At 44.1% G+C, this 13328-nt stretch overlaps 1 protein-coding gene across 1 annotated transcript in view; it reads left to right on the forward strand.

Moving 5' to 3' along the window:
• Positions 1–2097: 2097 nt before the first annotated feature.
• The window catches only part of LOC140389293 (NACHT, LRR and PYD domains-containing protein 3-like), a 30744-nt gene continuing 19513 nt past the window's right edge, over positions 2098–13328 (forward strand). The window contains exons 1-5 of the mRNA XM_072473474.1: positions 2098–2171; positions 8666–8723; positions 9002–9133; positions 9222–9245; positions 10714–12454. Coding sequence (XP_072329575.1) covers positions 8714–8723; positions 9002–9133; positions 9222–9245; positions 10714–12454 — 1907 coding nt within the window. The 5' untranslated portion in view covers positions 2098–2171; positions 8666–8713. The remainder of the gene's footprint in view (positions 2172–8665; positions 8724–9001; positions 9134–9221; positions 9246–10713; positions 12455–13328) is intronic.

Here is a 13328-nt window from a genome sequence, read left to right on the forward strand (position 1 = left end):
ATTCAGCGAATGTTCACCAGACTGATTCCTTGGATGGCAGGATTGTCATACAGGCAAAGATAGAGGAGGCTGGGCCTGTGTTGTCTAGAATTTAGTTGAATGAGAGGTGATCTCATTGAAACTGGCAAAATTCTTAAAGGACAAGACGACGGATGCAGAAAGGCCATTTTCCCTGGCTAGGGCTCCAGAACTACAGGGCAGAGTCTCAGGGCAGCACGATGGCACAGTGGTTAGCACTGCTGCCTCACAGCACCAGGGACCTGGTTCAATTCCGAATTGAACCGGGGCCCTGGTGCTGTGTGGAGTTTGCAGTTTCACCCTGTGTCTGTGTGGGTTTCCTCCGAGTGCTCCAGTTTCCTCCCACAGCCCAAAGATGTGCAGGTTATGTGGATTGGCCATGCTAAATTGCCCCTTAGTGTCCAAAAGGTTAGGTAGGGTTACTTAGTTACAGGGATAAGGTGGGGTTCTGGGCCTAGTTAGGGTACTCTTTCCAAGGGTCAGTGCAGACTGGAAGGGCCGAATTACCACCTCCTGCACTGTAGGGATTCTATAAATAAGCGGCCGACCATTTAGGATTGAGATACGGAGAAATTTCTTCACTCAGAGAGCAGTGAATCATTGGAATTCTCATCACCGGAGGGCTGTGGAAACTCAATCATTGATCATGTTCAAGATAGAGATCTATAAATTTATGGAGACTAATGACATCAAGGGATTTGGGGATAGTGGAGCAAAATGGCAATGAGGTAGATGATCAGCCATGATCTAGTTGAATGGAGGAGCAGACTCGAGGGGCTGAATGACTTTCTCCTGCACCTCTGTTCCTATGACTGCAACAATGCATAGACATGGGGCAGGATTCTCCGTTCCTGCGGCTAAGTGCCGAAGCCAACGGAGGATCTGTGATGATTCACGACGGGAAAATCGGCGCAAAACCTGCACCAAATCCGCAATCGGTGAGGGGCTAGCACCGGCGCGCGTGAAATACCCACGGAACCGGTGGGAAAAGGTTGGAGAATCGGCGGGTCCGTGCTGCACATGTGCAGGGCTGACAAGCTGCAGCCGCTCGTAAGCCTACATCCGCCAAACACACGCCAATCACGCCGGAAAAGATGGCGCCGGCTGTACTCGACCGTGTACGCGCCTACCCCGACCCACAACCCACCTCCTGGCCACCTCTCCTCCCTCCCCCCAGCCCTGACAGAAGCACCCCCGGCCAGCGGCACGTATATCGGCCGAGTGTGGCGGTGCTGGACACTGTCCGCACGCCCTCTCTCTCTCTCCAAGCCGCCACGTCAGGCTCATGACCACTGAGACCACACGTGGCCCGCACCATCAGAGGCGGAGCATCGCGAGTGGACCAGCTAATGAGATTCCAACAGGGCTTCGACTGCGCGAGGCGCAGGTCTTGATGATGCCGATTTGGAGCATCGTGACCCAGCGTCAAACTGCCGCCTGTTGCAATTTCAGCGTCAGGCGCCATTCTCTGCCCGATCGCCATTCCCGATTTCGACATCGGGCAATGGAGAATCCCGCCCATGGTTTTTTCACAGCCAACATTTCACTAGTCTCTGTACATCCGCAAATCTGATTCACTCAATGTGATGATGTCGCCTTGCATGATGTCATTTGGTACACCGAAAAACTGCAAGAAACGAGCAGGTACGCCCTTGATGTCATCAGGGCCAATCTCTGCATGCGCAAACCTCACACATGCACAGGTGCTCTTTACATTTGGCAGCAAGAAGCACAGTTTATTGATTATAAATTATGTAATTAAAATTATGAGCCATCAGTTTATTTTATTTATGTTAAAATAGAAGTATTGGACTTTCGCACTGTTCTTTATGAGAGGGGCAAATTTGCAAAGGTACACAAAATAATAAAGCAATGAAAAATGTGCAAAATCTAGAAATGCAATAAAGCAGTGATAATGAATATCATTGCAGCTGTATCAGAGTTAATATATAATGTTTACAGCATCCAATGTGAAAAACAGAATCAAACTTTACAAATCTAACCAGAGCTGCTATGTCCGTACCTTTCACAACATCAGTAACAAACTTAACTCATGCAGGCATTTGAAAAGCTTTGACAAATTAATTGTTGATCAATTTGAAGTTAAAGCTGCAAAAGATTTAAGTTCCACATACGGAACTGTATTATTTAAGGTAAGTCAAATCTTTAAGTTAATGTTTCATTGACTGTGTATTTAGAAAGGAATACTCGTATTCATAAATGCAATTTTCTGCAGGACTTTACATTTTAATGTAATTTAAATGGAGGAATACAGTTCATTAAACAATTATCTTTGTTTCTTTGGTGGGGGGGGGGGCTAACTTGTCTATCCTGCAAGAACAGGGTATGCAGACAACTAAGCTAGATATGCAAAGACTCATACATGGTTGCCTCATTAGTATATGCTACTCAATGTCCAAAGGGAACCCTGCCAGCATTTTATTGGCTTACCTACTGTGGGGTGGGGTGGGGGGGTGGAGGGTGCTGATGGTGCGGAAGACGAGGGGGTCATGTACGGTTTCAAAAATTACCATTTACCTTAGTGGGGTCAAGAATATGAGTGTTTTGCAAAGTCCCATTGCTGCCCTGGGATTCTGCACACCACACACCCCCCACCACCCAGCTTACCTTGATTCTGGCAGGGGACCCCCAGGCCCCCACATTCTTGACCTGCCACAGAGCCAACCAGCTGCCTCTTTCCAAAGTTTCAAACAAGCAGCCAACTGTCAAAATGTAAATGAAGCTACTGATTACAATCAACCACGATCTCTCCTGCATAATCCCAGATGGGAACACTATCATCTCTTCCTAACTCCCCACCTTGGCGTTAACCCCACAACATTGTGTTGACCTTTCTTCAGGTGATGACAGGAATATTATCATACAATTACAATCCCTCCTGGTGATTATTTTAGCTTGGGAATGGGATAGGGACAGATTGGTAAAGAAAACAGTGGTGGCTCGAGATGACACTCGAGAGGTTTCCAGTAGTAACAAAGTGGTTTATTTATGAAATGCAAAGGCTGGTATATATACAGGCACAGAACACCAAAAGATAGGTTCTAGCTACCTGGCTCCATGGTCCATACTGGCCAGGCCCTTGCTCCCAGGGCCCCGCGCTTACTCGCTACTGGCCAGTGTTTGCAAGCTCCTGTACAATTGGGCCCGAGCTGATCAGATGAGCCATCAAGCCTACCCCCTTAAAAGTGGTGCAAATCCATATCCCCCCCCCTCCCTCACTTAACTCCCTTATTACATTTTACACAATAACCGTGTAAAGGTTCCGTATTATAGACATCACAGGAGAGTTCAGCAAAAAGTCAGTTGGTCCAGGGACCTTTGCGTCCTCCCGGACCTCTTTAATCCTTCCACTGGCTCAACAGCCTCCAAGTTAGTCATGTTGTCAGCGGCAGATAGTTCAGGAGGTGCTATCTCCTCAGCAGGACAACCGGTCTCACCGGCCCCCATCAGCACAGGTGACTGAGTTGACTCGTGAATTCTCAGCTCCCTCTGCTCAGGAACATTCACCAGAGAGACCCATCTGTTCTGGAATGGGGGTCACCGCCCCTTGGCACCTCAAATGACCATATGTTCTTTGACAGTCCAACCATTTACATTCACCACATATGACACAGGACAAGACTAGAACACAATCCGCCCAGCTAACCATAGTGAGTCCGCAGCGAAATTTCAAACTAAGACCAGGTCTCCCACCCTGGAATGGTTTGTCACCCCTTTGCGTAGTCCATTGATTTTTCTGGAAGGACAGACGTGCCTGCACACTCTCTGCCAAATTTGGAAATACCAAATCCAAACCAGTTCTGAGGCAACGGTTCAACAGCAACTCGACAGGTGTGACCTCCCGTGGTAGTGTGGGGGGTCATGTTGTAGGAAAACATAAAATTAGCAATTTAATGGAGCAGTGGTCTGTATGATTCTTTCCTCATTACGTTTTTAAAAGTCTGTATGGCTCTCTCGGCCAACCCATTGGACGCAGGGGGGTATGGGGCTGTCCTGAAGTGGCCAATGCCGTTTGCTTGAACTAAATTTTGGAAGTAGTCCCCTGTCAAAGGGGTGCAATGGATTCTGGCGGTCTATGTATGGTGAATACGCGGCATAAGGCATCCACTGTAGCCACCAAGGTCGTGGCCCCAATCTCCTAGATCGACAGCTACTTGGATTGGGCATTGTTAGGACACCGAATCCAGATCCCAACTGTTGTTAGAATACTGGATGAGAAAACCAAACAATTTTCCAATTTGTAAAATTGTGACAAAAGAATACTTCACCTCAGGAGTAGTGACTGTGACCAATAGGTATTTTTATTTTAAAACAAACTTTAATTTAGACACAGAATTAGCCACATTAACATCAAATAAATGTAATTTAGCAGTTAAACAGTTCTTAAATAAAAGGGAAAACATTAACTATCTACACCTGCCACTAATTTCAATTAACCAACTAAATACAGTTGAAATGCCACTTATAGATAAAGTTAGCAAAACAGATAAGTGCTTATCTGTGCAGACTTTTGGAGAGAGAGATCCTCTTCAGGAACAACCTGAAAATCCTGCAATCTTCTCAGAATCTTCAGCTCAACCAAACAGCATTTGGCAAAACTGCAAACTACAAACAGCACTGGCTCCTCCCATTAATTATAAAATCTGCATCCAATTTAGATGTCCTATGACATACTTAACCAGGACTAAATGCACTCCTTAATAAATTATCTACTCTCCAGGGAACCTCCAACAATCAATTTTTTTTAAGAGCACCCAATTATTTCTTTCCAATTAAGGGGCAATTTAGTGTGGTCAATTCACCTACCCTGCACATCTTTGGGTTGTGGGGTGAAACCCACACAGACATGGAGCGAATGTGCAAACTCCACACAGACAGAGACCCGGGGCTGGGATTGAACCCGGGTCTGCCACGCAGTAGGTAGCAGTGCTAAACACTGCGCCACCATGCAGGCCCAATCTCCAGCAATCAAAACAATATTCCATTCATCATGTCTCTGTAAACAAGTAAATAGCTAAAATCAATCATTACAACTCCTTAATTACAGCTTTAGTAGATACTAAATATTTTAAACCCAGATTTTAATAACATTACCACAAATATGAAATATAATATATAATAACTTTTAGATTCATCACACTTCCTCCCTTTAAAAAAATAGCCAGCGTGATGAAAAGATGGCTTCATTTTCCAACGCCATTTCAACTTTAAACACTACTCATTACACTTTATGATACATACTGCATTTCATTTATGCATGCAAATTTAAACATCAGTATAGTCCACTTCAGTCTTACGTTCCATTCTTCTTATATCTCAAAGTTGTGATAAAGCATTGACAATCAAGGTCTCTCGTTCTGCTACATGCGTAATTGCCAAGTTAAATGGTTGTAGCAATAAATTCGATCTATACGGTCTTCCCCAGAAACTTCAATGGATTATGGCCTGCATAAGCAATTGTTTCTAATGAATTGTTAGCCCACGTGGCTAGCACTGTGGCTTCACAGCGCCAGGGTCCCAGGTTCGATTCCGTGCTGGGTCACTGTCTATGCGGAGTCTGCACGTTCTCCCCGTGGGTTTCCTCCGGGTGCTCCGGTTTTGTCCCACAGTCCAAAGATTAGGTGGATTGGCATTGCTAAATTGCCCTTAGTGTCCAAAAAAGGTTAGGAGGGGTTATTGGGTTATGGGGTTAGGGTGGAAGTGAGGGCTTAAATGGGTCGGTGCACACTCGATGGGCCGAATGGCCTCCTTCTGCACAGTATGTTCTATGTTCTAATATCAATGTCAAAATGTTGCAATGCCAATACCAAACACAACGTCTCTGTCTTGATGGTCGAATACTTTTAATGAATATTTTGTTTTCTAGAAAAATAACCAACAGGTCTTTCTATATCTTCCTCGTCATCTTGTAATAGTACAGCACCAATGCCCACATCGCTCGCATTAATGGCCTAAACTGGCGTGGTGGTTAATACAGTTTTCAGATTGTCACATACCTCCTGATATTATGACGTCCAATTAAATTTCCGGTTCTTTTTCATAAGTTCAGTCAGTGGAGCAACCACACTGCTGAAACTTGGCATGAATTTTATGTAGAAACTATTCATGTCCAGAAATCTCAGAACTTCTCTTCTCGTTGATGGTATTGGGAATTCCTCCATAACTTTTGTTTTCATGTTCCATAGGGCCATCAGAACGTGTCCTATAGTAAGGCCGAAGAATGTGACTTTGGCTTTCACAAACTCTAGCCAAGTCCTCAATTCCTTTAAATGCTCCTTCCACACTGAACACCACCAGATCATCTGTGTACACTGCACAATTCTTTAGTCCAGAATAACCTTGTTCGTTAGACTTTGGAATCATAGAATAGAATCCCTATAGTGTAGAAAGGGGCCATTCAGCCCATCAGGTCTGCACTGACCCTCTGAAAGAGCACTGTACCTAGGCCCACATCCCCACCCAAACCCTGTAACCCCACCTAACCTTTGGGCACGAACGGACAATTTAGGAAGGACAATCTACCTAACCTGCACATCTTTAGACTGTGGGAGGAAACCGGAGCACCCGGAGGAAACACACTCAGACACGGGGAGAATGTACAAGCTCCACACAGACGGTCACCAAGGCCGGAATTGAACTCGGTACCCTGGCATTGTGAGGCAGCAGTACTAACCAATGTGCCACTGTGCCACACCAGCATGTTGCTGGTGCATTCTTCATTCCAAATGTCATAACCTCAAACTGGTACAGACCATTTGGTGTTACAAAAGCCCAAGCTTTCTTCATCCTTTCCGATAAAATTACTTGCCAGGTTGTGGCATTAACCAGAGCATCTCGCAGCATATTCCCTCCTCCAAAGCCATCCCCAATCCTCCTCCCACTTGGCCTTAATCCGTTCCATGGATACCTTATCCTCCTCCATGATCCTATCGTAAATCGACAAAAAGACCCCACCCTCCACCGACGGTATCTCCTCCAGCAACGAAGAGGCTGTTGCCACCGGAAATTTTGGGAAGACCTTTCTCGCAAAGTTCTGCACCTGCATATATCTGAAGCCCTCCTCCCGCTGGAACCCAAACTTCACCCCCAACTCCTCCAAGCTAGTGACCGCCCCTTCAAAAATAAATCCTTCATCTCCTTCACCCCTCTCTCCTCCTGTCCCCGGAACCTCACATCCATCCTCCCTGGCTCAAACCGATTGTTCCCTCTTATCAGCATCACACTTGAGCCTGCCCTCTACTTAAAGTGCTTTAATGAGATATGTTGGCGGGGCGTCACGTGTGTCGCAGTGTACCTTCTTGACGAGCCCAAGTTCTTCACACGCCGCCACTCCAATGAGCGATTTGCGCTCTGTCTCTGCTATAGAGAATACTATACCACGTGTTGTATCCTTGACGGTAACTTCGAGCTCGCATGCTCCTAAGGTCGTGATCTGATGACTGTTGTGATCCTTCAGGAGCACAACTCTGGGGATGATTTTTGGCTTGGCTTTTAGTCGTTGCACCGCCGATAATGGGATCAGATTGGTCCTTTCTCCTGTAATGGTTAATGGCGTCCCATTAACTATTAACGGGATTGTCCACCTGTCCTCAATGGTCCCCGCATTCACCTCACTGTGGCTGCAGATTTCTAGAAAAACTTCTTTGTTTTGGCCGCCGAGCAGATTGTGTCCCTATCCACAATCACGCTCACATTGGCCCAGTTGTTGATGCATTTATTCTTATTCGCACTCTTTGCTTCTGTTTGGACAACTGTCGGACCCAAGATGCATCGTCTGGCTAAATTATCCTTTCTGCCACACTTGTGACAAAGTTTTTTAAATGCAGGACATTATTGTGGCAAATGTCTTGCTGATGCCATTAAAATATTCCACCTGAATTAGATGATTTCTACTGTGGGGAGAGTAAAATAATAATAATCTTTATTATTGTCACAAGTAGGCTTACATTAACACTGCAGTGAAGTTACTGTGAAAATCCCCTAGTTGCCACACTACGGCGCCTGTTCGGGTACACTGGGGGAGAATTCGGAATGTCCAATTCACCTATTGGAAGTCATCCATGTAACACACTCACCAAGAAATCAAATTTGGAATTCAAAATAAATTCCTTTACACAGGGATTGGTGAAGTTGTGGAGCTCGCTATCAATACAGAATGGTTGAGGTGAATAGAAAAACTGCATTTAAGAGAAGGCTAGAAAAGTACATGAGGGAGAGGGAATAGAGAATTGTGCAGATGGTGTTAGATGAGGAATGATGAGTGGAGGCTTGAGCGGGGTAGAAACACAAACAGGCTGATTGGGCCAAATGGTCTGTTTGTGTGCTTTACATTTTGTATAATTCCATGGAATCCTTCATATAAAATTCACCAATTTACTTCAAAGCCCTAGTGAAGACACCCTCATGGGTGTAGGAAATTGGGACTCACCAAACATCCAGAAACCAAAGATCCAGAAGTAAAAGTCAGTAGAAGGAAACCAAAAATATAACAGCTACCACATAGAAAAAATAGTTGTTATTTCATGATAGGAGATTGTTACTTTTTCCTACTGTGATTGTGCAATAGGTAAGATTGAAATGCAGCCAAGGACAACACTTTTTATTTTGTGGATAATTTTCCTTGCAGATATTCCCAATCCACGTTCTTAATTATATTGATCCACAGATCAGCACCATGGCAACAGGTAAGGAAAGAAATAGCAAAACAAAGAGTTGTACAAATGAACTAACAATAGATTTACTGAGGACCAACTTAATGTAAATCTACATAGAGATAAATTTGCAGAATATAACTGGAAACAATTGGAAAAGGTGTCTGTCGAAGCAGGCTATTGTTAACTAGCAATACTACTGAAAACAAGTCAAAATATGTTCATTTTTATTTATTTGTAACAAGTTTGTTTGAGAATTGAGCATGTTTTTATTCACTGATTTATTTTTTTAAATTGGTTATATAATTAAGGCCACAGAATTGAAAATCATCAGTCCGTCACAGGTGGTGGGAAACTGTTTGCACCCAATATTCAAAGCGACCATTGCTCTGGACCTGTGACCGTCTCCATGGGCAACCAGACCATTGTTAACCACTATGGCGGTAATCTCTATTTTTATGTTTGTCTAAAAATTTGGATACTTTTCAGTCTTTCTGGATATATTGTTTACGATTTATTTTTAATTTTCAGGAACATATGAAAAAGAACTTTCGGGTAAGTATTAAGAGGATCAGGTCAGACCTATGATTAATGAATGAATATCTATTACAAGTCAGAATCGTGTTTATTTTTCCATTATTTTCTAAAAATCTCCTTCATATCGTATGTTTCAGATGTTAAACACTCAGCTCACAGTCATTGTAATGTTTTGATTTTGCTTCCCCCCCTCTCCCAAGGCAAGCAAGTTGCTAGATGTCGAGCTCAAGTTATAATTATAGTAATTTTTTCCAGGATCATTTGATTAGGAACTTTACACATTAGCCCCAAACTCGTTTCCATATCTAACCTGCATTATCAGGCTAACCATAACAGTGTACATCCTGTGGGTCCTGTTTCATTTTGTGCATATCTCACATCAGCCATCTCGGAGCTCACGTCTATCAGCTCCCATTGGCTGGTACCCCTACTGCACAGCCATTGACAGCAAAATCAACATCCACTGGCCCAAATCTCAACCCCTCCCAAACCTCACACCTCACCAACTGTATCACAACCAGAATTCCACTTCCTGCATCCAACTTTATGTTATTATTAACTATTACTCTTCCATTGGCTGCTCATTCCCCAGCATATAAATTTCATAACCTTGGCCCTGCTATATAAATCCCTTGCCCTTGGGCAGCGCAGTGGAGTACTGGTTAGCACTGCTGCCTACGGCGCTGAGGACCCAGGTTCAATCCCGGCCCCAGGTCACTGGTCTGGGAGTTTGCACGTTCTCCTCGTGTCTATGTGGGTTTCACCCCCACAACCCAAATATGTGCAGGTTAGATGGATTGGCCATGATAAATTGCACCTTAATTTGAAAAAAAATAGCTGCATACTGTACATTTATTTTTTAAATAAATAAACTCCTTGTCCTGACCCACTCAATCCTCGTAACCTCCTTCAGCCGGTATCCATTTAGCTGGTAACTTGCACTGGCTTCCTTCTAAACTTCCACTTGATGTCCTAACACCTCTGAGCTGCTTCTGGGTGTGTGCATTAATGATCTGCATTAATGTAAACTGTTGTGATCAAGTTGAATCTGGCTTATTGATTGTAAAAATGAATCATAGAGTCCCTACAGTGCAGAAGGAAGCCATTCGGCCCAACGAGTCTGCACCGACCCTTCAAATGAGCACTCCACCCATGTCCACCCGCCCCACCCCGCCCTATCCCTGCAACCTCATAGCCTAACCTAAAATCCCAGGACACTGAGGAGCAATTTATCATGGCCAATCCACCTACCCCGTACATCTGTGGACTGTGGGAGAAAACCGGAGCACCCGGAGGAAACTCACGCAGACACGGGGAGAACGTACAAACTCTACACAGACAGTGACCCAAGGCCGGAATGGAACCCGGGTCTCTGGTGCTGTGAGGCAGCAGTGCTAACTACTGTGCCACCATGAGGAAGTCTGGAATACTTGCAGCTATCAGATTCATCCAGGTGATTTTAACCTTTGCCTTTTACTCATCATAGAGGCTGATTTGGAAAACCTCAAAGCGACCCACAAAAATAAATCAAGAGAAGCATTTAAGTACATGACGGAATCGGGGGAAAAGGGAAGAAGCCAAGTTTTGCTCAATGAGCGATTTATTGATGTCAGCATAACAGAGGGTGAAAATAGCGAGGATTCAAATGCGACCTCAATTGAACTTGGAGACATATTCAAGCCTCTGTCGGGACAGGACAGACCGACTCTGACTGTAGTTACAGAGGGGATAGCTGGGATTGGAAAATCAGTCCTTGTACAAAAACTCATTTATGACTGGGCCAGTGGTGTTGCACTGTCTGAGTATGATTTCATATTCTGTTTCCCTTTCCGTGAACTTAGTTTATTGTCCCAAGACAAAAAGGAAATTGCTGTAGCTGAACTTGTCAAGCAATACTACCCACACATTGAAAACTGCGGGAGCTTGCTGGCAAACGAAGCGATGCGGACACTATTTATCTTTGATGGACTGTCAGATGGCAACCTGGAAGTCGATTTTAACAAACACATTGTCTGTCGAGACGTGAGTAGGGCGGTCACACTTGGAAACATACTGGTCAATCTCGTCAAAAAGGAACTTATTCCGTCGGCTTCCATTTGGATAACTACCCGACACGGGGCAAAGAACATCATCCCCCCTCAATACATTAGCAGGAGGACTGGAATCAAAGGATTCCAGGACCAGGGAATAGAAGATTATTTCCGCAGGCGATGCGAAAACCAGCAATTGGCTGAAAAAATGATCCAGGTTGTGAAGAAACAGAGGAACCTGTTTTTCATGTGCTCAGTTCCTGCTTTTTGCTGCATCCTGTTTTCAGTTTTGAAAACTGTATTGAATTCTGCAGATGTGGAGGATGAAATACCTCAGACATTGACAGAGGTGTATTCTCACTTCCTGGTCGACTTGATTTTGTTTCAAGAGGAAAAGTTGGAATATGTAGGAAATGAGTTACAGGTGGCATTGCTGCAGTCAAATCATGATTCAATCTTCCGCCTGGGGAAGCTGGTGTTTGAACGGAGCTGGCACCAAGGTTCCCAAACAGTCTCATTCAATGAGGCAGAATTGAACCAACACCAGATCAAACTCTCGTTAGTTTGTGGTGGGCTTTGCAAAGATATTACCAAGGACAACAAAAAGAGCTATTCTTTTGTCCATTTGGCGGTACAGGAATATTTTGCAGCTCTCTATGTTTTCCTTTCCTTCCACAACCAGAAGAAGAATCCTATTGGGAAAAGTTTTCAACTGTTTGAAAAACCCAGCTATTCCCAGGTGTGCAAGGAAGCCTGCGAGTCTGCGTCCAAAGATGGAAAGAGCCGCCAGGAGTTCTTTCTCAGGTTCCTGTGTGGATTGGGGACAATTAAAAGCCAGCATTTTCTGAAAGGTCTTCTGGTACACGGCGAGAACATCAAGGAAAAGGACGACTCAAAGAAAATCGCCAAATTCTTGAAAAAAACCTTGCAGACAAATATTCCCCCAGAACAAGCAATTAACATTTTACACTGCCTCAATGAATTAAATGATATCTCTGCCCTTGATGAAGTAAAAACAGCCTTCAAGACTGGGACCTTTTCTTCTGGGAGCCTCTCACCAGTCCAGTGCGCAGCCTTGGCTTTTGTCTTGAAAATGTCAGAACAGAATTACAAAGAGCTGGACCTGTCATTGTACAAACTGCCATCTGTTGGCATACAGAGATTGCTGCTAATTGCCAACTATTTTACGGGGATAAAGTGAGTATTTGTTTTCCTGCAACTAACATTATTTCCCCACATTCAGACTCGATCTGTGCCCAGTTCTTATATTTATTCAACATTAGGTCGTTCCCTGGGGTTCCAACCAGTTCTTTTCTGTTATCTATGCTGTCGATGTTTGAACCCCAGTTCCTTCACTGGAACTTGTTCCATCAACATCTCTACCAAGCACTTTAACATCATGTACCAAAGCGCCAAATAACTAATTTGAAACGTGTTACTGGTAAGATTGCCAACTCTGGCTGTACATTGGATTGGGATTGTTTATTATCACGTGTACCAAACGTATTGTTCTGCGTACAGTCCAGACAGATCATTCCATACATGAAATAAACCATAGAGTAAACGTAAATGCATAATGTAAATACACAGAGACAGGCATCTGGTGAAGCATACAGGAGTGTAGTACTACTCAGTAGAGAAGATGTGTGAAGAGATCAGATCAGTCCATAAGAGGGTCGTTTAGGAGTCTGGGAGCAGCTGGGAAGAAGCTGTTTTTGAATCTGCATATTCCTGCTTCTGGGCAACCCTCCTTCTTCAATTCCTTTATAACTAACATACAAAAATGTTCAAAGAAAATGAAACCAAAAACATGTTTAATGCCCAATTATTTTTCTCCTGGGTTGTGTCTAGCAGTGCCTATGAGATTCATTTGTAATTATTAGAAGCTCTTGTACAATCCTGGAGAGTTAATAACCCTAACATTGGCATCATCATGCGGCAAGTACTTGCCTTTGGCTTAATGGTTAGAATTCCTGCCTCTGGTTTAAAAGGTGTAGGGATTGAAAACTGCTCAGACAGTGCTTGAGACTGAAGCCCAGCTCTGAGATCAGAGTAGACATCCAGCAGGGTA

Source organism: Scyliorhinus torazame, chromosome 14, assembly GCF_047496885.1.
Source record: "Scyliorhinus torazame isolate Kashiwa2021f chromosome 14, sScyTor2.1, whole genome shotgun sequence".
NCBI lineage: Eukaryota > Metazoa > Chordata > Chondrichthyes > Carcharhiniformes > Scyliorhinidae > Scyliorhinus > Scyliorhinus torazame.